Genomic DNA, 26330 nt, shown 5'->3' with positions numbered 1-26330 from the left:
TTCCTGGAGCAGAATCGCACGATCTGTGTCGTAGGCAGAGCGAGCGAGCAAGCAACTGGCTGTGTTAGAGCGTTCCTTCCAGCTGCAGCTGAAGACCTCCTTGCTGAATTGGCTGTGGTTTTGTTTTTGCAATTTGCCACTCTTATTCTTGCTAATATGCAACATGGGAGATTTGTGAATGGTGCAGAGTGCACAAACCAACGTCTTGCTACTATTTTCTTAACCTGCTTGTAAGACATGTTCTGAGGAGAGAGATACGAGAAAGGATAGTGAGACACCCTCACAGCCTGCAATCCCATCAGGTTTCTGTTCTCTCTGCAAATACAAGTTACTAATGGGCCAACACAGTGGTGAACAGAAAACCTGCAACCGCATCCAGACTGCTGGATCAGAATAAAGAACCATTCACAGCCGGTACATTTTTTTGTGAATCCTGAACTCCAGCAGCCCGTGCTAATGTGCTGTGCCTGGCTGCACCAGCAGCCAGTTGAATTAGAGAAGGATTAACTGGAGGGAAGAAAAAGTGAATGTGACGCACAGCAAACCCTGATCTTTTTTGTGTTGCTGCTATTGAAAAAATAAACCCAAGTGCTGTGTGACTGAACAAGACATCCACTGAAGCTATCATATCTAGCATGTAATTGTTTTCTAAATGAATGAAAAGGAGTTTGCAGGTGGCACGGTATTTTTTCCTTTTCCTCCAGACATACCTCTCACCCTAAAATGCAATTTGGCAGACAGCAGACATGTGATGCCTTCTTTGATGTATCTTTGCAATAGCTATATGTGCACAATGAACTCTTTCGGTATTTTTTTACTCCCCCTCCCTTTTAATTCCAAGAAATTTTCAAGCACTGCAGTTTTTAATTCTACTTAGGGGAGATTGGAGAATTCATTCTAAATACCTGAGGGATGTGATAACTTTTCCTTTCCTGCAAAGGCTGAGGCAGAATAAGGGCAAGACAGTTCCCTAATTTTCATTTAGACAGAAAAATTGCAACAATTATTCCTGAAGGCAGCACAGCTCAATTTATTGTTCAAAGAGAGGTGACTTTTGAAGAGGTTTCAAATAAAGCATAGACTCCTAGACTAGGATTTAAATGTAGGATCATTTTTTTGTTTGGGTTTAACAAACAGTGATGCCATCAGCATAAAAACCACCTTGTTAGAAGGAAGCGTGTCAAACTGAGATAACTCTCTACAGCTAGCATTTACAGTCAAGGCTGAAGTCTGGAATGGGAGTTTGGCAAGGCACTTCCTTAAACCAAACTGGGAAGACTCAGATGGTGGTAAGGTTCTTCTTATTCACACCAGAAGAACTATTTCTTATGAAACAGTTTTGGTTTCAGAATAGTTTTGAAACATGCTCTACCCACCTACCTATGTATTGCTTTAATTTAAGAGAACCGAGATGCTGAAACTCCTCTGTTTCTTCCTCATAAACCAGTTCTGCTGAGAAATTTGTTTTGGGTTATTTTTCTTTGAAAATCACGTATTATGAAACATCTGTAGATTAAATCAGGAAGTTCAGCCGAAAATAGCCTCGATTTATCATCTTGTCCGCATAACAATCACATTTTCATTGCCTTTCTTGTGCTCCTTGAACATTTGTAAGTGCCAGTTGGATCATATGAGAGGTGCCTGGTGCATCTAGTTGTCACTACAAGAAATATTTTCTCTTGGGATTCTTGTGCTGTCAGCTAGATTGGGATGTTTTTGTGCAAACACACCGTTTTGATGTTTGGTTGTCATGCAGAAGGTAGAATGTTCAGGGGATCAAGGTGGGGTAACAGTCCCAGGAAGGTCAAAGTGAAGAATGCTGTAATGTTAATCAGATCTGAAAACACTTAATCCAAATTGCAGTGAAGTGCAAAGTGGTCACAACATCAAAAATAGACAAGGCAGAAATAAATGCTTAGAAATGACACAGGTGAGCAAGCTGGACAGAAAGCTGTGCTTAATCCATTTATACCAAGACTAAACATTAAAAGTTTTTTTCTGTTCCCAGCTGACATGCTCTGTGTGTTTTCCTGATGCCAACCTGGTTAGGAGCTCTCCTAGCAGGAACTGCCGATGGCGTTCGGCAGAGGGAATTCTCTCTGCTGGGGCATGCGAGGACACCGCAGTAAATCCCCTTTCTGGTGTCTTCTGGGTAGTCTGGGCATACTTCATCCCTCCCTCCCACAAAATGTCTTTACTTATGATGTGTTGAGAAAGTGATACTTAATATTATTGAGCATTATCTCAGCTTCTTGAAAATACAGATGCTGCTGTACTGTCTTGTGTGTTCTGCTCTGTCACTTCTCTGCCAGTCATTGCTCACACCAAATTTTCCTACCAGACTGACTGATCAGAAAGGGAACCAAATTGTTTCCAGGTTTACTTGAAGCTTATAGATGTTATCAGTAGAGCTAATATTCATCCTTTCTCTTACGGCATTTCAGTCTTTCTGCAGATTATTTTTCAGGGCATCCTTAATTTTACTGCACAGGCAGTCATTAAAAACATACACATCTGTGTTTCAGCAGCTCTGTGAAGGTTGGCTTGGCTAACAGGTCCCAGTACCTCCTTCCTTTCTAAATAGAAAGCATAGAACTCATTAAAAAAATGTCAGAAAGATTAACTTTTCCCTCATTTCTTTCCTTCAAATTAGATACACTGGAGAAGCAATTTCATTATGTGGGTCAAGAGGAACTTAATTTATTGTAGAAGAGTAGTATTTCAGAGTTGAGTGTCTCTGTGAGGTGCAGGAAAGGGATTGCAGCCTGACTAAAGTAACTTAAGTCTTCCATTAAAATTCTTTAGAAAATCGCCCGACTCTTAATCAGGCTCACAAGAAATCTTGCATCTTCCCAGCAGATATCCTTTGAACTCTTCCTTTCTCATTCTGGTCTTTAGGAAACTAATTCCACTTTGTGCTCCTTTACTGGTCTCTACAGCGGCACGGAAAGTCAACTGCAGGCAAGAGAGTAGAAAACTTTATGCAAATTGTCTGTCCTTGGGGCATTGATCTTAAATGCCGGCTAGCTTCAGATTAAACAGGCACGGGAAGAAATAACTGATCTAACAGCTTTCAGCAGCTCTCACCTGCTTTTTATTTCTCTTTGATCAAAATAGTAATGGCAGAGAAGACTGAGAAGGGAAACTGGAAAGAAAATGTACTGAGAGTATGGGCCTGACTTTTGTGGACTGGCAAGTCCATGCCGTGTAGATGACGACTGTGTCTAAGAGTGAGGATTCAAGCAGTGAAGCAGCTAGCTGGACACACGGACCGGCTGTGTGTCCTCCATTACAGCCATTTTGGTGCTGACCAAAAGCAGACAGAAAGTCCTCTGAGCCAGATGAGGAAATGACAAGTTCTTGTCTAATTATTGCTTGTCCTCTTGAGATCATGAGGCATGAGCCTCCTGTTTTTGGAGCTTCCCTTTTTTCCTTCTTCCTCCCCACCTTGCAATGTTGCTGTGTAACACGTTGTAATGTGATGGTGATAAATCAATAAAATTTGCTGTTCTGGAGGTCAAGCCATCGGCAGCTCTGCTTGTTGTGGCCACAGCTCTTCCAAGTGACCCAGCAAAGGAAGAGAGAACCAAAAAACCGTAATAACCTCATGAAAGATGATTTCATTGTGATTTGTGGCTTTCAGACAACTTCAGGAGAAGACGTCCGTGACTTTGCCAAGGTATTAAAAAACAAATTTCGAACAAAAAGATATTTTGCAAAGCACCCACGAATGGGCTACCTGCCTGTGCAAACTGTCTTGGAGGGAGACAACATGGAAACGTGAGTAGCTCTAAAGTGTCTAGTTGCAATTCATTTGGTATGCTCTTTGAGCTCCTGAGCTGGTGCCAACTCTCTTCACTTCCTAAATGCATAAAGCCTCTTTATTTCTTTCATTTCTGTTAACCTAGGCTGGCAGGAAAACACAAGCTGAGATTCCAGTTGCCATTGCCTTTATCTGGTTTAAACCTGTCCCTATACAGGAACTTCAGCTAGTAGATGAGAAATACTTCCTGTCTTACTGACAGCCTTATAAACTTCTAAGTTGGATATGGCAGTTTGAAGACGAACGATCTTTTCATTAAATTTTTATTTGCTTCCAAGTTAGTATCTTTCTGTGGTTTTTATTTTTTTAATTAGGCTACTGTGTTTGGAAGCTTCCCAGCTCATTCCTTCTTTTCTCACCCTATAAACTTAGTCTTATTAAGTGGCTTTGATGTCTTTATGGAAAAAAAAAAGCAATAATGATGTACATGGAGAAATCAATGAGTTAACCCAGTTGCCTTTGTTTTTTAAACAAGTTATATCTGTTGTTTAATGGCAATTGCATACAGCTTGTTCTCGCTCTTTCTCTTTCTCCTTTTTAATTTTAGATTTCTTTTTTTCTTTTTCCCCTCACTTTTTGGTTGGTTGCTCTTCACAGTCATTCATGTTAGTCTGTTGGATTTCTGCTTTTTGGTTGTCGTGACTTTTTTTTTTTTTAAACCTTTCTGTAATTATTTTGCTGCTGAGTTTCTTCTGCCTCTCTCTTCACCTCCTCATTTTTTGTCTTGCAGTCCTGTTACTCTGATCAACTTCTGGCCAGTAGATTCTGCGTGAGTACTTTTGCTGAAGTGTGCTGCTGCTGCTGCTGCGTTCCCTCACTTTTTTTGTTCGTTTCTTTGTTTAGCTTTACATAAGTTCATTACCTTCTTTCTTTATGATTGCTTTCTTTGGTGTACTCTCTGAAGGAATGTTTGATCCCAAATGAGTAGAATGGGATAAATCCAGGAATTCCCAGCAATCGTGGATTGTGTACTGATACTTTTTCTGGAGTATTGTATTTTCATGGAATTAATAGGAATTTTGGTGCAGTCCTACTAACGCTTATGAGAGTTTGTCATTTAAAAGCCTGTGTTTCTGAATAAGTGTTGATCCCCCTGATTGTATACTAAATGCTTTTTGAAAGATAGAAATTGAACTTCATGGATTTAATTCAGTTTCAGGAATGACATTGTTTTGTTGATAAAGCTTTAATTTGGTTTTATCCACAACCGTGCAAACTTCCACACTCATGTGCCCCAATGAATCCAAAGCTCACTGGATGTTTTATTACAGTTTTTTTTAGACAGAGTAAGATTTGTGAAGAGAGGTGAAAATGGGGAAATGTTTACTGTATTTTTTTCAGAAGTTAAAAAAAAGCAGGATTTTTCAGCTATGAAATGGATTTTAATTCTTGCACCGTTCCTGCACGTGCATTGTCTTACTGTTGTAGTAACACCCTCAGCATAAACTAAAGATATGTATACTTACCCTTGTGGCATATGCTACTACTGGTGTTACATGAGTGATTTTAGAATAATGTTAAGTGAGGACTATTTTTAATTTACATATTGATAACTAATGAGAAACTAATAAATAGAATTTTATATATTTCTATATGGTGAAATGTATATGGCTTGCACCTTCATTGAATTTTTGGTAGAATAAACAATAGTGAAATGTATACATTGGAATATTGATTTATAATTTTCATCAGGAGCACAAACCATTGGGAAGTCAAGTGAAGTACTTTGCCTCTAGGAAATTTAAGCAACCAAGAAATACATTTAGTACTTCAAACCTCATATGGTTGAAGACTCACCCACAGAAAAGGCCAAAAGGCTGCAGCCAGACTGAAATAGAGGGGCTTTGAACTTCAGGATGCACTTCCATTTATAAATGCTCCTGGGGATGATTGCAGCATGCTGTATACTCACCTGCGGGTGTAGATTTCTTGCCCTTTAGAACAACTGCAAATGTAAAAGTAACATTTAAAGAAAGCTTGGGTAATGCAGAATGCCATTGCTGTATCTGACATAACATGAAATTAAGCTTCCATAACATGACTAATTCTAGTTACTTACGGTAGTAATGTCATGGTATGCCTACACTGATAGCCTCACACCAAAGGTTTGGTGTGGTGTACTTACTACAGGGAGGTCAACTCGCGTGTAATCCTTACAAGAAAAGTGAGAAATACTGAGAAGCAGAGTTTGTACAGAGAAGTTGCACCTTTTATCAGGCCAGCTCAGGTATCTTCATGAGTATAATCCTTTGTCTGGTCTGACAAGAAAGCAGAAAATTAAGAAATGAATAGTGGCTGGAAAGAATTGCTCTTCATTTAGTTCTGCTTTGTTCCTTTCCTTTGTGCTAGACCACAAGGCTTACGACACAAGTAACTGAGCTACCCAGGTTCAAAGCTTTTCTCAGTTACAAGGCTGATTCCAGCTTTGGCAGTCACACCTCTTATCCTGCTTATCATAAAACCTTCCTGTGTTTTCTGTGATCTTGCCTTTTCCTGGCGCTTCCATGCCAGTTTTCTGGTAATCTTCAAAGTATTCCAGAAGAGCATAACCTGACAGTGTTCAGCAACGCTCGCACTATCCTGACATCAACATGCGGTGTACACAGAACTGCTTATAAATAAATACGTATATATTTTTTTGTTAGAAGTTAGTGATGCTGACTGCTTATTATCCAGTGTTTTGCACAGATACTTTGCTTGCCAGACATGAAAGGGACAACTCACACTTTTTATGAGAAGTCATATATTTTTACTTGAACGGTGGACTGTCAGTGGCACAAATTCAGTTTACTTGATTCTACACTTTCAAGAAGCATCGACTGAAATGCTGGTCAGCAAGATAAGTGCCCTTGTCCTGCCAGCGAGGTCTCCAGGGGTGCAGGGAGTTGCAGGAGGTGGTATTTGCCACTCAATCACACTTCACCCCAGGCTGTTCCTGCAGACCCCAGCTTGAGCAGTGCAGCAGTGGAGCCCTTGTGAAAGGGATGGTTATCTTGGCTAAATATTGGATACATCTCTCAGCTTTCTTGCTAACTGTTGAAACTGATTAGGAGGGCTGAGTGTGTGTGCTCAGAAAGGAAGGATGGTGAGCTATAACTCAGATCTGAGAGTATTGTCTACACAACCGCCTGCAATGCAGCATGGTTGTTCTCAAGCTCGCTCAGGTACTGGCAGAAGCATACCTCTGAGCAGCTAAATTCAACACAAAGACTGCAGGGCTTCTCAACAAGTTTGCTTTCTTAAGCAAACCTTTTAAAAGCTGTTTGAGGTAGATTTCCACTGCAGTATGTTCTAAAGTGGAGACAAACCTGGAAATGTAGCCCCATCCCCTGCCTGCAGTTGATGGAGAGACAGAATCAAGTTCAACAAGTTACACAGCACTAGGTTGTCTTTAATGTACATATATTATAGACCTTGTTCACTTCTGAAGTTGAAACTTAAGTTTCAAGGCAACAAGTATGCGATCACACAGTCAGGCCTGTCTTTTGCCTTGCCTCACTGCCAAAAGCGACATCTTTTCATTGCCAAGTTGGTCTCAGGCATGTTCTGTCCTTTCCCTCATACTGGTACAAATACACGTGCAGTGCCAGGGTAAGAGGGACTAGGAGAATGATCCAGCTCAAAAGCTACCTTTAACACAGATTTCCTGGTCTATGCACAGTATTAGGAGCAACATTTGTGTGTGCATTGAAACCAAGACCTTCTTTCATTGATAGTGCCAGCTTAGACCAGCTTAAGATCTACTGTATATCAAACAAATAAAAAAAATGGGGATAGCATCAATTCACCAGACAGCCATTTTTATCTTGCTCCATAATCCACTGCTTTAGATAAATTGCATCCTTTTCCCCTCCCTTTCCTGTAGTGTAGATGTTCTTACACAAAAGAGGATATCAAGTTATGGAGAAGCAATTGCCCATCCGAGTGAATCTCTGCTGTTCACTCTGCTGTACCGAGGAACTCTGTGAATTGAGTATTTATCCTCTGGTGTGCTGTGGTAATGTTTAAAGATGCGATGGGTAGAAGTACAATCGGAGGCCAAAGCTCATTTCAGACAAAATGAGATTCGTGATACTTGGCCCGTAATAGCTTAAAGAGAAAAGATTTGCTGTTCTATGAGAAGAGGCATTAATGGTGATGAATTTTGTATATCCAGCATATAACTCTAAGAATTCGGAATGATCCTAATTTTCTAGAGCCCTTTGCAGGCTGATTAGAAAACTGGGAGATTACCAGGCTGGTAGATTTACTGCAGGATTATCAAACTCCTTACACAGGAACATTACGAACCACAAGATTATTACTGGTTTGGTTCATAACCAGTAAATACAAAACTTATCTGCTCCTCCAATGCAGTGCAATTATTGTTGGGCAGACCCACCCTGAAGTAAGGTATCCACAATTCAAAATGGGGCAAAAGTCCTTCCTTGATCGGGAGTTCCAGAATAAGAGTCATTAGAGGCAGACTACAGAGAAATTGAAATTTAGCTGAAATATGAGATTGCTGTACAATTTGGGAAGCTTTTTGTTATTCCAGCAGCTCCTGGTAAATATAGATTGGCAAAACCCCTCACGGCAGCAAAGGGTGCTCTCTGAACTGCGTAGGAAACGTTGTTCAGTGGTGACGTTTTCCAGAGTTGAGGCTGTAAGAAATAATACTATAATTGATGAAAAAAGTCCCATGAATTGTTTTCATCAACAGAAAAGTGAAAAGGACCTCATACCATCTGATTTGTAAGACAGAAAACACAAAATATTGACAGCATCCTCCTATATAACACACTGATCGACGATTCAGATTGCGGCTTGGAAAAGATGCTAGGCAAAATCATCAGTGTCTGCAGTGTGTTATTAAAGGCTCATTTCAGACATTTTATGTTTCTTGTATTTATTTCTAGTTGCTCGTGGAGTAGTCCTTAAAGGCTCTTATAAGTGGGATGTGCTGGAAGCAGGCTCTGTAGCAGGGTGGGAGGCAAAGCCCTCCCAGGAGGGCTTTCACAGCCAGCGTGGGGCTGTGCGTGAAACAGGATTACCAATGAAGGAAGCAGGTGTGAAGGGAAAACTGGGGCAAAAGACCTGTGATAAACCCTTCAGAAAAGGGTTCTTTGGGGATTGGTGTGAAGAAGAGTTATTGCCACAGATGGATTGCAAAGTGGTCAAAATCCCCAGTGTGGTACCACAAAACATTGCACCGATGGCTTGAGGAGGCACATGCAGCGCCTGGAGTCAAAACTTTCTGTTTATCAAACATAGCGAAAGCATAAGGAGTAGAGATGCAAGGGTATAGGCATAGCTAAGTGTCTTTTTACTTTTAAAGGGATATTGTTTGTGATTAATCAGTGTTTTCTGCCTTATAGGCCTGCCTCGTCCCCTCAGCTTTCACACGATGATACTCATTCACGCATTGAACATTATGCTAGCAGGTATGAGACCAGTTGGACGTTAGGCAGATCTTTCTCTGAACAACTTTTTTTTTTTTTTTTAATTTTTTTAAATCCCAAAAGCTAGCTGCTACCTGAGTACTTCTTTAAGAAACATAGGGTTTGGGGTTTTGCTTTCCAGCCTCTGGGGTGCAGAGCATCACCTGTGGTTACTACTAACAGCCTGTCAACTAACTTGCATGCCAGTGCATATGTGTGGTCAGAAGTTGCCTTTAGGTCCTGTGGAGTCTTCATTAAGGTGTGCATTCAGATTACCAACTTGTTAATAAGGCCTGTTGCGACACGACAAGGGCTGATGGTTTTAAACTAAAAGAGGGGAGATTCAGGTGAGATATAAGGAAGGAATTTTTTATGATGAGGGTGGTGAAACACCGGCACAGGTTGCCAGAGAGGTGGTAGATGGCCCATGCCTGGAAACACTCAAGGTCGGCTTGCAACCTGATGTAGTTGAAGATGTCCCTGTACACTGCAGGGGGGGGGTTGGACTAGATGGTCTTTAAAGATCCCTTCCAACCCAAAATATTCTGGGATTCTATGATTCTACATAGGGTCTTGTTTTTAATATTGACCCTGGTAAAATCATACAAATCAAAAGAGCAGAAACTCCAAACTCCATACTCCATGTGAATCTCAAGTGCCATTTTAATATTAGTGATTAACCTTGAGCAATACCACAAAGAGGATTTTTCCTTGATTTCGAGATTAAATAGTGGTATATCTCTGCTTTAGTTCACTTGTCTGTTTTCATACTGCTCTTAAGAATCAAAAGCGGGTTAATTGCACAAATATTAAAATATTTTTCCACCAGGCTAGCAAATTTACTAGGGTTGAGGTAATGAAAAATAGTTATTTCAACCTCCTCTTTCTCTTCCCCAAAATTGTTGATCAAGAGAGGTGTTTTTGAACACCTTGTGCAGGACATTTAAGGTGGGGCTGAGTGTTGAAAACCAATGAGAAATGACTGATCATTACAGTTCTGATGATGACATTACCAGGTACAAAGCAATTTGTGTAATCCCCTGGCACATTAAGGCCTTTCTTTGATTGTGGAATTAATTAGTCACGAGTAGTGTAATATAAGCTCAGATAAAGGCTTGAAAAGTTAGAACTGAGTTTAGCCAGGTCATTATAACAAATAAACAATCCTTTGTGATAGCTTAATGCAAAACTTTTTGGTAATTAACAGTGAGCGTAAATTAATTTGAGTTTCAAATCATCTAAGTCATCAAAAACATCACACTCTTTAATTCTTTCAGGAATGTTAGAGCAAATAAATTTCTGGAAAACATAATTGATTTTAATGAGTCTCGTTAATTTTTCCACAGGCTAGCAGAAATGGAGAACACCAATGGTTCTTATCTAAATGACAGTATTTCACCTAATGAGAGCATGTAAGTAGGCTCTTCTAATATTTTCGACGTGTGTTTTCTTGCAAAGGTTAATAACTTGTAATGAAATTCTGCAGTGCTGAATTTGCTTGGCCATGTACCACATCTGGTTCAGTTGAATGATGAACTCATGTTCTTTTTCAGTTTGTATCATAGTGTCTAGGTTTATGGCTTATAAGTTAATACCATATTTATCCAACAGATGTTTGATAACTTCAAAATTAAAATTACTAATTTTTTTCAAAAAAAATACTGATTTATTCAGCAAATAGATCCCATATTACTTGGAAAATATGCGCGTCATCGGATACTTTTTAAGGACAGAAATAAGAAGATTACCCTTCTATCTGTACTGCAAGATTAATCATGACTACATTGCTGTAAGTTAGAAGATGATGTTGTAGGCAAAGTATTGTTCAAAACAGAAATCTTTGGTCTCCAAATACCTATTACAAGTGTAAGTCAGGAAGAACTTAAATAATAGAAACTTTAAGTTAGACAGGTCACCGACAGGCATTCATTGTACTACTTTAATAGAAAAGTCATAAATGAAGGTTTAATTTTTAAAAAGAAGCTCAATCTAATGTCACACCAAGACCTTTTTTGTGATTTTCTGACGTGATAGTGTATTTCTCCTCTCTCATTATTTTCCTGGTCTTGTTTATTCTCTGAATGAAAAGACATAGAACTAGAAAAGTAACTGTGAATGATGTTACTGAAAACAGTGCAGAGGCACGTAAGTCATTGTTGTGCCTGAAAATTTGGTCTTAGTTAATGAACGCTGTAGAAGAAGCCATAGCACAGATTCTAAATCAATCAACTATGAAAAAACTCAAATTCCAACTTTTCTAAAAGTGGTTTTTTTCTGTTCTACATAATCTCATCCTTACCACAGTTTAAGGGGTGGATTTTTTTTGAAAATTCAGACAGAATCTTCTTTTTAGTAAATTCATAGCGTTCCTTTAAAGCACAGTACTCTGCCCAACTTTCATTCACTTAAATTGAGATCCCACATCATTAGTATTTTATAAGGTGGGTTGTGAGCCTCTGAGATGATCTTGGACAGTAATAAAGCTGTGTCTTCATTTAGAAATAGTTTCCCTTTTGACTTTGTAAGGTTGTTACCTACCAACTTTGAAAGAAAAGTCCCCTGTACAACCCAAGTAGATTGTATTAATATATTGATTCAGAAAGGAGAAAGATAAAATGTCACCTCAAAACTAATGCATGTTCAATGTCAGTATAGTTTCATGCAATTAATGAAAACTTTGCTTCCAAGTTGTATGTCAGGTTTGTATTGTTATGGAAAATCACAGAAAAAGACCATATCTTGCAAAGTCATATTATGTTGCGATCGTTAGGTCACTTCTTTGCAGTTAATTCACTTAAAATGTGTGAGGATATTTATAAATGCAAAGCAGTTGTTTGAAGGAAGTCACAGTTGAAGTGTTTCATGAAAAGTATAAATTTAGGAACTGGCAAACCTTTAAAAATTTTGTTTAGAAAAAGGAAGGATGCCTGTTGTGAAAAAATTAGTGTTTCCCTTTATAGCCTGATGTTAATGTGCTCTACATTGCTTTAGTACTCCTGCAGTCTATAAAACGGCATCATTAACATTTTAGGAACAAAATGGAAACAAGGAAAATTCTAATTTTTTTAACAATAATAGCTATTCAAAATGCCTGTTAAATTCTGCATTACAAATGTAACAGGAAAAAAAACTAGACTGAATTATTTTATTATAAGTAAGTTCTACCAGGAAAACAAGATTCCTAACAGCAGTGTAATTTTTTTTCTGTCCTTGGCTTGTGGTGTCAAGAGAAACTTTCTGTGGTTTCTCACAGTTACTGCTGGTGTTAGCTGCATAGCTTGGGGGCTGGATGCATCTCCTTAGCACCTAAATCACCCATGTAATTCTAGGAGGTGGTCAAGGTCTTCAGAATTGGATTTGCTGTTTCTGTTTCAAATGCCAGGCACTTCTGGGGGCAATAGAAATAACAGAAGAGTTTGTCTATATTAACTAGAATAGATTTGTATTCTGACAGTGTGCATCACTTGTAATATAAAAAAAACCTCACAAACTCGGTGAAAAAATAGTGTAATTTCATTAGATTAAGTCAATATTTTTTATTCACCTCATCTACAATTTTATAAAGAAAAATAGATAAATAAAGGACACCTTTATTACATAAAGCAGCAGAAGACGGCCTTTTCGCAATCAAATTCCTAATTGAAATTAGGCAAAAAAGAAAAGCTGAGGTTGTCAGCTCAGGAAAAGCTTGGCTTTAAGTATCTGAGAAATAGAAGGGAAGAGAGGTGGACTCTGCAGAGAAGGAAAATTATCAGACACTAAGTGAAACAGTTTGGTAGATTTTGCTTTACGCTACATTGCTCTGCTGTTCGTCAGCAAATCTCTTTGTAAGAAATGAGAGACTGAGAGTGAATCATTTCCTAGTACACACTGTGAAGTTAAATCTGAGGAAGAGAACAGCCTCTTTTATCCTCCTCTGTTTTCCAGCGATGATGAACACTTGTTAATCCAGCACTACTGCCAAAGTCTGAACCAGGAGTCCCCCCTGAGCCAGCCGCGAAGCCCTGCCCAGATCCTGATTTCTCTTGAAAGTGAGGAAAGAGGGGAGCTGGAGAGAATCCTTGCAGACCTGGAGGAAGAAAACAGGTGGGTTACGCTGCCGGCTGCCACAGCCCTTGAGACTTGCTGCAGGAGCAAATTAAAGCTTTCTTTTTATAAGTGATGAGGCTGACATCATATCTCCAGTGTGGTGATGAGTCGGCACTGTTACTTTCACAAAACCTCCAGAATGACAAGCTTCAAAGACATGCATGCGTCACCTAATACTCCTGGTGCCACCTGTGACAAGCTCTGCTGGCTGAGCTTCCTAATATTTCTTTCTGCTCTACTGTTTCCTTTATTTCCATGATACTAATGAGCTTCATACCAGTGTTATTTATTTTGCCCTTAAGTGAGGGAAGGCTGTGCAAAATTTCTTCACCCTTTTCTGGAAAAGACAGGTAGAGGTCCTTGGAAAGACAGGCTTTTCACTGGGATACATGAGGTTTTGAAATTATCTCAATTCATCTGAAGTAAAGAATCTGTGAATTTTGTTAAATGGAATTAACTTTGATAGTATTTTTAGGGATAAAATGAGTTATAAAGTGGCATTTTCTTCTGACAAATGCTTGCTTTCATAGTGGTTAAAAGCTGAGTTGTCTTTTCTTTCTATTTGTTTGGTATTGCTTCTTGCTATTACTTTGGCCAAGTGTCATTTACCACTTTTAATTTCAACTTTAATTGAAATTACAGAATCAGAGAATCAGAGAATGGTTTAGGTTGGAAGGGACCTTAAAGTTAACATCTAGTTCCAAGCCCATTGCCATGGACACTTTCTATTTGTTTGGTATTGCTTCTTGCTATTACTTTGGCCAAGTGTCATTTACCACTTTTAATTTCAACTTTAATTGAAATTACAGAATCAGAGAATCAGAGAATGGTTTAGGTTGGAAGGGACCTTAAAGTTAACATCTAGTTCCAAGCCCATTGCCATGGACAGGCACACCTTCCACTAGATCAAGTTGCTCAAAGCCTCACCCAGCCTGGCCTTGGACACTTCCAGGGAGGGGGGACCCTCAACTTCTCTGGGCAACCTGTTCCAGTGTGTCATCAGCCTCACGGTAAAAAAGTTGTCTTCATTAATCTTAAATAACTCAATAAAGTTATCTTCGTTAATCACACATACCCACCACCCAACCTGATTCTTGCATAATCGAACACTGCAGTCCTCTTTCTATGGTTCTCTGGAGTCTTGGGCCATCAGCATAAAAACTGGTGGATCGGGACCCGGGCAGACTCATAACTGCAACCATGAACTACCACAATCAGGCTGTAAGACAGAAATCATTTGGATCTACAAAAAAAACCCCATTTTTATTTGCCTTGTGCTATCATCAACTTTTATGGTACAACCTGTTTGCATTTTCATGCCATTTTTTCCTCCTTCTTTAAGAGCTAGGTGCTTTTGTTTACACAGAGTTTAATGCAGTAATCGTTTACCTTAGGCATGTCGAGAAAATGGTGGGAGAGTTGGCAGTGTCATAGATCTTCTCTACATGCATAAGTCTGCTTTGGATGGTTCTAGTAAATTATAGTGGCCCTATCACACAGTTTTTATCAGGAGGATTTGGGAGAATGTAGAAGATCAATAGATGTAAAGGATGGGGAAAGTGTTTCAGACAGAAAGCTGTAGTAAACAGCTGCTGTAGTAAAAGAGCTCTTTCTCTCAGAACAGCAGTGAGATTTTGTTTCAAACAAAACCTAGACTTCCCGCTGCATAGTACAGAAAGCCCAAGTGCTTGCCGAGGTGGAGAAAATTCAGTACTTTCAAATCAGCCATTGTACTTTGCGTACAGGACCTCTGTAGTTAAGAAGTATTGTGTAACTAGTACCATACAGATAGTAAAACAGCTTAGTTTTCAGGGGAAGTGCATTACTTTTCTAAACAGCGCTAGGAATAAGGGGAAAAAAATAAAATGCTTTTCTGTCTGTGTAGAAAATAAGCTGCCCACTAGAAAGGAGGGTGGCTTTTAAAGCAGCCTTGTTTTAGATTAGAAATGTGGTATATGAATATCAGTATAACCTGGAGTTAGACAGCTAAATAGGCTAAAAATTTCCTTTTCAGGGTTTATGCCTTAAATTTCAGTATGATCTTTATTTAATGTATCAACCACTAATGAGGTACAGCACGTTAAATATCTCTGACAAGAATTATGCCTTAAAAAATACCTGTTTTGAAGTTTGTCAGTCCTGGATTAAACAAGAGCTGTAGACTATAAGCTTGATTATAGCCTGTTCTTTTCTCATTTGTACCGTTAGAGTCTCAGTCAGGGAAGGGATGTCACCACAGGCAACCTCGCCTTTTTGGATGCTTCCACAGCTCAGGTCTCGATGCAGGGACAAAGAGGTCTGTTTCTGTAGGACAGCACGGAGGTCACGCTGCTGTGATTTTCATTGATTATGACAAAATCATGACTTCTGTCTCTGCAAACAGCTATAAATAACTCGTACGTAAAATGTGAGGTGAATGCTCAAAAACAAGCAAGGTCTCGTTGTCCTGATAGCTTGTCATAGCCAGAGAAGTATGATTTTATGGAGGAAATACTGATTCCTGTTCAGAAATATACACAGTTCAGACCTGGTCAGTCAGGAGCCATTCATAGAACTTGACTACCTTTAAAAAACAGTCTTGTTCCTTTAGATTTCTGTTTCCCAGTCTTTTTCCTCCTTTGAGTTTGTGCAAACCTTTTTGGCTGTTGCCAAAGGTAATCATCAACCTGGGACCTAATTCCTTGTGTGAACCTGGTTCCAAAGGGTGGACACATTCCTTTGTGTGCTGATCCAAAACATTGGCATCTGAGTAAACAGTATTTATTGCTGCAGCAGGAAGACTCACTGGATGTGTTGCTTGGAAATGAACTGAGCATGATGCAAATCACGTTGTGACTGCCTGATCCTCAGCCCAGCCTGAAGGCACCTGAATCGTTTCATCCCCATTGTAAATACCTCGTGTCTTGTGGCCAGAGTGCATCGTCTGGCTGGTACTGAGCCGGATGTGATGCTTATGCCTGGAAGGGCAAGTGGCTGGGCAGCAGGATGAACAGCCATCCTTTCCTGCCTGTGTTGTCTCAGCTTCTTTTGCGTACACTTCGGGTGTTTTCTTACAATGATGGTTTAGCTCTCTCTGCTGTGTCTTCTGTTATTTTACAGTTAGAGTCGGCACGTGCAGTCATTTCTCAGCAGTTCTTGGGAAAGCAGCATCAAGTACCAACAAGAAGCAATACTACAATATTCAAAACACCTCATCGTCATTCTCTTTTTCTTCTGCTCTCCACAATTCCTTGCTTTTCAAAAAAGCCCTTTTCTTTTTTTTTTGCTTCATGTTTTGACTTTTCTCCGTCTCTTTTCAGCTGTTTAATGAATTTTGACCTTGTGGTTTTCGGCTACAGTTTCTGGTCTGCAAATATTTTCATCTTGACTTGTTACTTGAAAAGACTCTTTGAAATTGTAATTCTGAGGTTTTGCTTTTGGATGGTTTAAAAAGACATTTTGCCTGTTTTGAATTCTTCTGAAATGTATTAACTGACTTACAAACCAACCTAGCTATGACACAGTTCTGACTAGCTTTTTTTTTTTTTCATTTCCAAGGGCCTCTTGTTAGATATTCATTATTTATCTGCTAACATTTTGAGACCTTGGCTTTTGTGGTTTGCAAATATGACTTCCTTAAATAATTTATGGGTAAAATTTGACTGTTAAATAATTTATATTTGCTAAAATGTGAGTATTTTAGAGAATATTTTCAACTGGTGAAAGTGTTTCATTTCAGTATTAGGCCTTCAGACTCATGCTAAGGTTTACATCACATCGAATATTGTGATAAGACCGTTTCTTATGTATTCAATAAACATCAAGTAATCTTGTTATGCAAGGCACTACAATATATTTCAATAAGAGAGAGAAACGTAATTATAAAACTGTCCCAAAAACATTCTGAAATTTCCTTAGGAGTGAATAGATTTCAGAATTAGAGAAGACCAACTTTTGGTGTCCATCTAAAGTGGTACATTACCTAGGTTATACTGTAGGATGGGTTATACTGACTAGGATGTCATGTGCTCTCATTAACAAGAGGGCTTATGGTTTTGCAGTAACAGAGACTCAGAACTTTTTGCGAAGGATTAAAATATATTTCTGCTATTTTAATGACTAAAGAAAATGAATGTTTCCCAATATTTTCGTTGAATCAAGATCACTGACATACTTCTGTAAAAGGGAGCCTTCTCACATGTTCTCTTGTTTTCCTCCCAGCTCCTAGCTGTACTATAACAAGAACTTAGTAAATGAGATGTCTCCAGCCAGAGCTATTTGCCTTTCCTTTGCTTTCCTGACTTGAAGAGGGAGCACAGTGGGCTGTGTGCCTCTGGAGAAGCACTTGTACCCCAAATCTCAAAGCTGCCCTGTTTCCATATGGCTGTGGTGTTCCTTCACATTTGAAGACTGATGAATGGCCTCCTCCAATAAGTTCCTTCTGTATAGCTGCCAATAGTGAGAAAGTGATGCATTCCTAAACGTGCTATGGCTCTGTTTGGTATTTATTTTGGCATCGAAGGAGAAACAGGTCATTTGAGTGTGAAGCATCAGGAGTAAACACTGGCACTCTAGTGAGGCACAAGGGTAGATGGTTCTTACCAGCTTTATCAGTTACTTCAGACCACTGATCTGCAGGCAGATGAAAAATAACACAAATTCGCAAGTTCTGAGTTGTCTCTGTGAGGACTATGCAGCAGATGGGGTCCACTAGGATTTCTGTCACGAGGCAATTAATGCTGTCAGTGATAGATATGATTAATAGCTTATGAGCTCTTTACAGATGCATAAATCAAGGTTACATTGCATGATTCCTCTGTTATTTTTCTCCACAAATGCTTCAAAGGGGTGCAAACACAGTAAATGAAATATGTGGGGATTTTCTTTGAATGTTTCTCTTAGTGAAGTAGAATATATTTTCCCAGTGATCAGAAGATACAGCAGCATTGTTCGTTTGTGACGGTCAGATGTAAATGTCACCCAGCCTGAGCTGAGGTGGAGGGAGGTGAAGTTTCCCATACTGCCTGTGCTTGCTCAGTTACATTCATTTAGAGAGGATTATGTTTTTATCTCCCCTTTCTCTTAACGGCCCTTTTTATGCTGAAAATGTCAGAGGGCCTTTCCCTGGGACTCAGAGGCTTTACACGCAGGGTTGTGGGCAGTGCCTTGGACACCTGGCTTGTAGCAGCAATCTTTTTTCACCGCACAGCTTAAAGCTATTCCAAAAGTAGGAATAAGAGATCAATGTTCTCTCCTCTAGAATATTCTTAGAGCCAATGTTGAATTCCTTGTTTTTAATTTTCAGCTTTTTTCCCCTATGTTGATACAAATCTTCATTCCTCTATGTTTAGATCCCAGTTATTAGGTGTTATTGATTGGCTGAACGCCACATCACTCTTACAGCTCAGAAAGCGGTTGCTGTGATGAGTCTCGGTTCTCGGGACTAAGGACTGTGTAGCTGGACTGAAAAGCTGTAGCTGGAAAACTTAGTGACCTAGGTGCTCTGGGCAAACTCACATGTCCTTCAAAATGACATTCCTTTCTTCCAACAATATTACTGTATCTAATTACGAACTCACCAATTCAGACCTATCTCTGCTTGAAGATATGCAACATCCTTATTTTTTTTTTTTTTTTTATGTAGGCTTTCAGAAAGAGATTTTAACGGTTTTGTATCAGACACAAAGGCGTTTCTATCTGCATTGCCCCCTGGTCCTCACTTGTGTTTCAATACCGTAGTTATGGAAGGATGTCTCTATATTGGTAGTTGAAGTGATAGTTGTAGATTTCTTTGTAGCAAGGTACATAATTTTGTTTCAAGTATGACTGAGTGCATTTATTTAGTTTCCCTTAGGGTCATATTTTATCTGTTGCTTTACAGCACGTCAGATTTTTGAGCTTGGTGTTTGTAAAGCATTGCTGTATTATACATCTGGGAAATTCCTCATGGGGTAGTGATAGCCGCTATCTACACGCTCCGTGCAAAGCAAGCTTAATGATCAGTCCTGTGTAAACTTCAGTCTGCAATAAGACTGTGTGTGAAACTGTTGTCAGGCCCATTCCTATTTCCTTTTATATTTTTATTAATCATTCACCAGTTCATTCAGCTAGAAATATCAGACGACGTTAAGTGATGTGGAAAGCAACATCCAGTATACCCCTTCTTTCTTTTTTTCCAGATGACTTTCATGGACTTGAAGCTCTGTATTTCATTAAAACAAAAAGCTTTCTTTGAAAAGAATGCTTTTCCTTAGTCTTCCCTCTTTGTGTGGATTTTAGAGAAAGAAATACTGACTTTTGGAACATCCTGAAGTTAAGAAGGATCAATTTCTTTTTTTAACCTTTCAAAAATTCTGCAGAGGAGAGATTGTGTAAGTCAGACATCCCTTAGGGATCATGTTCTGAGGAGGTGCCACTGTACTAGGTTAGGACGTGTCCACCGCGCAGCTGCTGAGGGGCACAAGTACATTTGAAGAACAGTCAGTAGCCTGCCCTTGGCATTGCTTTTTTACCCATCTGAAATGACGCGTACTGCTTTAGTTCTTGTTCTGGTCACAGTAACGTACCTTTAGAAGTGTTTCAGAGCTTAATAAAGTTTATTGGGAGGTTTCTGAGGTGCTATTAAGCCTCCAGACTAAGCTGTCAGTGCGTATTGTGTTTTGCAGGCAGAACTGGCAAAAAGTGCCTGTTCTCACAACCTCAAACAAGAGCAAATTGGAAAAAATAAAATCTGGGTCACTGCTTGTGATGAGTAAGCAGTTACCAGAGTGCCAAGCCATTTTTCCCGCTCTGGGAAGCTGTAAGAGGAGCATCATAGCAACAAAATCCCAGTGCAGTTTATTAGCCCTCCCTTACCTACAAAGTTTCTGTTACAAGTTACTATTTTTGCAGTTTTGGACTGTGTTATCCCTAACAAGGTTTCAGTTTCTTACTTTCTACGCTTTTCTTGCTTGGTAGATTTTTTTTTCATGTGGAGAATTATAGATCATATTAAATCGATGGAGTGTTTTACTGGAGTAAAACTGGAGTTTTACAGAATAGAACAAGCTTAGCAGTGCCACAAAATGACAGTAGACTGCAGCACTCTAGACAGGGCAGTCCAAATGAAGATGGAAATTATAGCCCCAAAATTTAGTGTAGTGGACTTTAACATATTCTTTCAGTAATCTGTCTTTTCCTCATCTTAGATTAGTAATTTTAGAGCTAGGCTGGAAACGCAGTTGCAAAAACAAAGAGAGGAGAGTGATTTGACCTGACCGATGATAGCAGAGTTGGCAAATGAACTCTTGAGTTGTGAGTTTTGCTCTGACCTTTTGTGTGGCTGCATTTCTGTCTTAGCTTCCTCATCTCTGAAACAGATAGGCTGGCCAGGTGGCATCCGCTTTGATTAGTGTTTGTGAGGCGCTTTGATCACTCAAAGTCCTCTTTTAGCACTAATTACTCCTCAAGTGTATTCGCATATGGAAGTGAACGGGCAGTCCGACTTCTGCTGGAAGGATAAAACGCAGGATTCTGAGGAAGGGCTGAGCCCAGGACAGACCATAACTGGTCTTCAGGAGGGTGAGTGGAGCCCAGCCAGCCTTCTGCAGCTTGTGCGCTGAGAGGGAATTGATTGTGAGTTCTGGTGATGTGAAGAGCCTTTAGGCAGTGATTGTGTCACAGGTGCCTGTAATATCAGCCCCGTGCAAATCCGTGAGGTGTAACCCTACATGCATGTGTGTTCATCAGAATGAAAGGCAAGCGGTGCAGGTGAGCCTCTGCCCCCCAGTAGGTCGACACATCACACCACGTGAGAGAAGATGCCTTCTCACTGCCCCACGCAGAGGATAGCCTGCACCAGCCTGTTTGGCTTCATAAAGTTTTTACCTCCTTGATACTTCTCAACAGAAACTTGCAAGCAGAGTACGACCGTTTGAAGCAACAGCATGACCACAAAGGACTGTCTCCACTGCCATCCCCGCCAGAGATGATGCCAGTTTCTCCACAAAGTCCCCGGGATGCCGAGCTCATTGCAGAAGCCAAGCTGCTTCGCCAGCACAAGGGCCGCCTGGAAGCCAGGATGCAGATTCTGGAGGATCACAACAAACAGCTGGAATCACAGCTGCACAGGCTGAGGCAGCTGCTGGAGCAGGTGAGTCCTCAGGCCTTTCTTCTAGATCTCCACAGTGTCATCTTCCAAACAGGATGTCAAGATTTGTCAATAACTACCACAGACCAAGAAACGGTGTCTGCAGAGATGAGTAGGAGAAAAATATTAAATTGTTCTACAGGCTGCAAGGTGAGAAGGTGAAATCATGTTTCAGTGTTCTTAGTCCTCCTCCTTGTCTTATTCAGAATTCAAATCCATTGTTTGCATGGATATATGAACTTAAAAACAGGCAGCAAATTGTGTGTATTTACAGAATAACTAAAAAATACAGAGATACAAAGATTTGTGCAACTGTATAGAGCTGTCGTTAACTACCTCTTCTTTTTTTCTATGATCTTCAGCCACAAGCAGATGCCAAGGTGAATGGTACAACACTATCATCTCCTTCTACCTCTTTGCAGAGGTCAGACAGCAGTCAGCCAATGCTTCTTCGTGTGGTTGGCAGCCAGACTTCAGAAACCATGGGTAAGAGAACAAAGTTCAGATTGTCATAAGAAGTAGTTACAGTCCCATTTTCCAGCATCAACATCCTTAAAGGCAGAAAAAGCTCTTTTCTCCGGTTTAGTTCAAATGAGAATGAAGTGGACATCTGCAATGGTCTTCATTGTCATCTGGCTGTTTACACTTTACATATTCATTACGGTTCAGGCTCTTGCTTTCGATCATGATGCACACAGTAGCATGGATATTTTGTCATTAAACACAAAGCTCAGTCAGGACTTCTGAAAACAAATATCACTAAAGATCTAAGTATTTTATTGAAACTGTCTTTCAACTGTTAAACATGACATGGCTGATTTAATGTACATAGTATTAATTATGACTAACAGATTAAATATATGATTAATCATCCCCATGTTAACTGATGTGAGCTTACTTTTAATATGTCATGGCTCAATCAGTTGGATTGAGCTGTCACTCACAGGCAGTGCTCAAGTGGTATCTTTTCTAAATATCACATGAGATGTGATAATGAACATCATATGAGTTGTGGAATGAGGTTAAGTGATAACATCCTGTAGCTAGAGGCTGGAATTACTATTTTGGTGCTTTTAGTAACTGCTCTGTAGCATTTTCCTAATTTCCTGTCTGTTATATAATTAGTAAGTATTTATTAACAAGCAGAATGGATTTTCTGCTAGTAAAAAAGCAATCCACCAGTGCAGTGTCTTTGAGCAAATATGCTTAAATTAATTCAACAAGATAATAATTGACGTTCATACAAAGAAATTTATTTAGTGTATATTAGACACTTTGGGGGGAAGTGAGAAGCTTCAGTAAGAGCTCTACTTTTTCTTGCAGTTAATGAGGGTTGATGACAGTGAGGAATTGAGTGGAAGAGAGCGTTCTGCTGTGTCTGAAGTGCCATCGTGGTGGGAGATGCAGCTTGTTTGTGGGCTTTTCCTTCCATCTTGAGCATAGGCAATAACATCAGCTTGTGCCAGTATCGAATACGATGGGTTCTATACACCCTAAAACAAAAAAAGGCGAAATAAATTGTACCTGTAGGAATGCTGAATCCTGGGGGTGAGAGTACAGTCACGGGTAACAGCAGTTTCATTTAGCTCTTTCTTTAATCACATTACTATTGAGCAAATATTTTGCCGTGTATGGTATACACAGAGAAGACAAAATGTATTGGTGGAGAAATTTGCATCGGCTCTCTGAAGAAATGTTGTGAGTTTCATCATATAAAATATGTTAATTAAAATACACAAGAGAACATAGGAAGACAGTGGTTCCCAGCCATCTTACTGCTATTCTTGTGGTTTCATTAGTTTTATATTCTAGCCTTTAGTAGGACAAAATACAATTACGTACTTCTTTTCACTTGACTCGATATAAAATTATTCCCATTTAACTTGTAAGACTGGAATACACATATAATCATATAAACTGCCAAAACTTTTTAAAAACAAATATTAGGCATGACCTGCTTGTTCCATTGAGCTAATATGTAGAAGGTCAGTGAGATATTGAATTGTTATCAACATGATCACGTTGAGACTCAGCAAAACAACACTGTTGTCAGGATGGAGTGGAGCTTATAAAAAGAATTACCAACCGAGCTAACAAACCGCGACTAATTCAGCGTGTCAAGTCTCCTTTCACACCAGAAGGCTTTGCTTGCTAGTCTGAGAGTTTTCTGAAGCGTGACTTAAAATATCCTTGAATTGTGAAGGGAACCAGAGCAGTGTTGTAAATAATGCTCCCACGCAGCAAGCGTGTGCCCGGTACTGAGGGAGTCATAATTTTCGAGAAAATACTGAGGATCTCTAGGTCTTTCATGCAATGAAGTAATGTAGTGGTAGCTTTTATATATTTTTCTTTTTGAAAGGAGACCTTAGGTTTTGGTCTTTTGAATGTAGGTAAAGTGCACTTCTCTCTCTCTCTGCTCTCTCAAGGAGGGGTTACTGTAAAAGGTTTTCCACTAGCAGTGCTCTCCAGCCATTTGGCACAAGCAGCAACCCACTCCGATCCTAATTTACAAATAGAGGAGCTTATCCCTTGATAACCTGAAATACATTTGGGGAAGCGGAAAGGTTCTGTTTTTCTTCTCATGGAGTCCTAGTGGGAAAGTCCTAATCTTCCACCCCCAGTAATGAGCAGCAGAGGAGGTTCTCTGAGGCACGTAAGCCAAGAGGCTGTTGCTGAACTTTAATTTGTTCAGGTACCACCAGAATATTTAAGACCCACCCGGCTCTCCAAGCCTTTTGTAGAAACGTGAATGGGGAAGGCTGTTTTAGGTAAAGAGAGGTAATTGAGGGCTCGAAAGTGTCTTTACTTTTGTAGGGTTGCTTGCCTGATGTCTTATTTTGTCATTTACAAGGAAATGCTCAGAAAAACTATCTAAATGAGAAAAAATAAAAAGAATGCATTTTAAATAAAGGATAGAGCAGTCTTGAGCATCAACACAGTGCAGTTTGTGTGAGTGCTTACCAGTAGTTTGAAAATCAGTACTTGTCCTCATTCTTCTTGGCCAGGACAGCAGAACCACTGCTCTCTTCTTTCGAGCTTTAGGGCCAAGTGGCTTTCTGCAGGCATGCTGATACGGTCACAGCCTGGGTAGAGGTGGCAAGGTCTTACTCTGAGTTTTCGCCTTGACATCCAGCAGAGGCTGGAACGACAGTATTTCTGCTGAGGCTTCTCTGTCAGTGCAACCTTTGATGAGAAAGTAACTCAAAGTGTGAGTTGATTTGTGTGAAGGCAGCACCAGTGCAAAGCTGAACAAACTGCAGGCAGTCTTAGCAGCTATTTTTAGACCATTAATGGCACCAAAGAAGCTGATAGGAAGACCATCACTTATATGACTTAAGTGCTTCTTGCAGACACTTTACTTCTTGTACTGGAGTGGAAAGAAATACTCTTGGCTAGTAATAACTCTTGTGAGGCTCCTGGCCCTGAGGTGAGGCTGGCACTAAGCCTGTTGATAGGAAATGTATGAGTCCTGAAGTGTTCCTTTAGCATTACTTTTAGTAAGCTTTCCACTAGCATGGAGCACCTCAGTGTAAATGCTAACGTAAAATCAGGCAGTTTGTTACCCAAGGTGAGTAGGGCAAGATATGTTAAAATAAGGGGTCAATAAGTCATTTTCAAAATAAGAATGTACCTCTCTTGGTTATTACAGCAGGCGAAATTACTTTTGTGTTTTAATAGGGATAATAGAAACTTGAGTAAAAAAGAAAAAAAGAGAATCTCACTCCAAGTATATCCTTTAGGTGTATTCTTTTTTTCAGGTGCATTATTTGTATTAGAGGCTAGGGTCCACAGTAAAATCAAAGTATGGATTTTAGTTATCTAAAACTGTGACAAAAAAAAAACAGAAAAAAATTAAATTTATTGAATTTCCCATTAAGTTGCTGCCCTATAATCAGGTTATAGAAATTATTCAGTGGGAGAAATTTTTTGCTTTATTAAACTGCTGCTAAACCCTTTTACAGTACAATTGAACGTTCTTGGAGCACCAATCTGATGCAATTAAACTGTCAGAAATATTAATACTGATGCAGATGAGAATCTGGGTTTCTACTGATTTACGCAGCTAGGCAAAGCAGTGCTAACATGAATCCAGCACTATTTGAAAGCTGCTCAATAGCAGCACTCACAACAGCAATTTATTTTTCCATTAATAGAACGAGAGAAGTTGAAACAATGAGTGTCATTTATGGAACTAAATGTTCCTCACAGACATTTACCCCACTTCTTTTACCAGAGCGGGTTATTTCTTAAATCCCTTTTTACAAATTAAGTCAGTGTTAATTGGTTAAAATTCATCATTTAAGTTCACTTAGAGCCTTTGAAAGAAAGAGAAACATAATAGACAACAAAAATCACCTTTAAAATTTTGATGGTATACTAAGCAAAAAATATGTTTAAGTGAATATGTTTAAGCCTTAGCTTCGTGAAGGACGTACGCAATAGCAAGCTGTTAGCATATGGCTTTATAATAGCTCTCATGAGGTGGTGTGGATTTGCTTTCCAGGAGAGGATGAGCTGCTCAGCCCTCCCCAGGACACAAGCACAGGTCTGGAGGAAGTGATGGAGCAGCTGAACAACTCCTTCCCCAGCTCCAGAGGTGAGCGCTGCTGCCCGCGGCAGATGAGAGGGAGGATGATAAAAGTGCTTTCTGTTCCTTGATGTTTTCAGGGGGTGGTGTTTTAGTTTCAGGGTTTTTTGCTGCTCTTTGTTTTAATTTTAACAACACCTGTAGAGAAGCCTGTCTTATTTAGAGTGGAGAAGCAGCCTGCTCCTCCTTTACCTTAAGCTGCCTCCACAGGGAGCCCTTGCTAGGCACGTGGATGAACCAAGGTCTGTCTGAGACTCTTCTTTGCTGAGCATTGTCTTCTCTTCCCTTTTGCCATGTTCCTTT

The 26330-nt window shown here is 39.7% G+C and overlaps 1 protein-coding gene across 1 annotated transcript in view; it reads left to right on the top strand.

Moving 5' to 3' along the window:
• Nucleotides 1–26036, top strand: part of DMD (dystrophin) — a gene marked incomplete at both ends in the record, with an annotated part of 62150 nt that extends 36114 nt beyond the window's left edge. Inside the window, 8 exons of the mRNA XM_010142331.1 lie at nucleotides 3644–3780; nucleotides 4554–4592; nucleotides 9181–9246; nucleotides 10590–10655; nucleotides 13171–13329; nucleotides 21199–21442; nucleotides 21802–21925; nucleotides 25944–26036. Coding sequence (XP_010140633.1) covers nucleotides 3644–3780; nucleotides 4554–4592; nucleotides 9181–9246; nucleotides 10590–10655; nucleotides 13171–13329; nucleotides 21199–21442; nucleotides 21802–21925; nucleotides 25944–26036 — 928 coding nt within the window. The remainder of the gene's footprint in view (nucleotides 1–3643; nucleotides 3781–4553; nucleotides 4593–9180; nucleotides 9247–10589; nucleotides 10656–13170; nucleotides 13330–21198; nucleotides 21443–21801; nucleotides 21926–25943) is intronic.
• Between the last annotated feature and the right edge of the window lie 294 nt (nucleotides 26037–26330).

Source organism: Buceros rhinoceros, unplaced genomic scaffold (genome assembly GCF_000710305.1).
Source record: "Buceros rhinoceros silvestris isolate BGI_N320 unplaced genomic scaffold, ASM71030v1 scaffold9028, whole genome shotgun sequence".
NCBI lineage: Eukaryota > Metazoa > Chordata > Aves > Bucerotiformes > Bucerotidae > Buceros > Buceros rhinoceros.
This window is presented reverse-complemented; position numbering and strand designations above follow the sequence as displayed.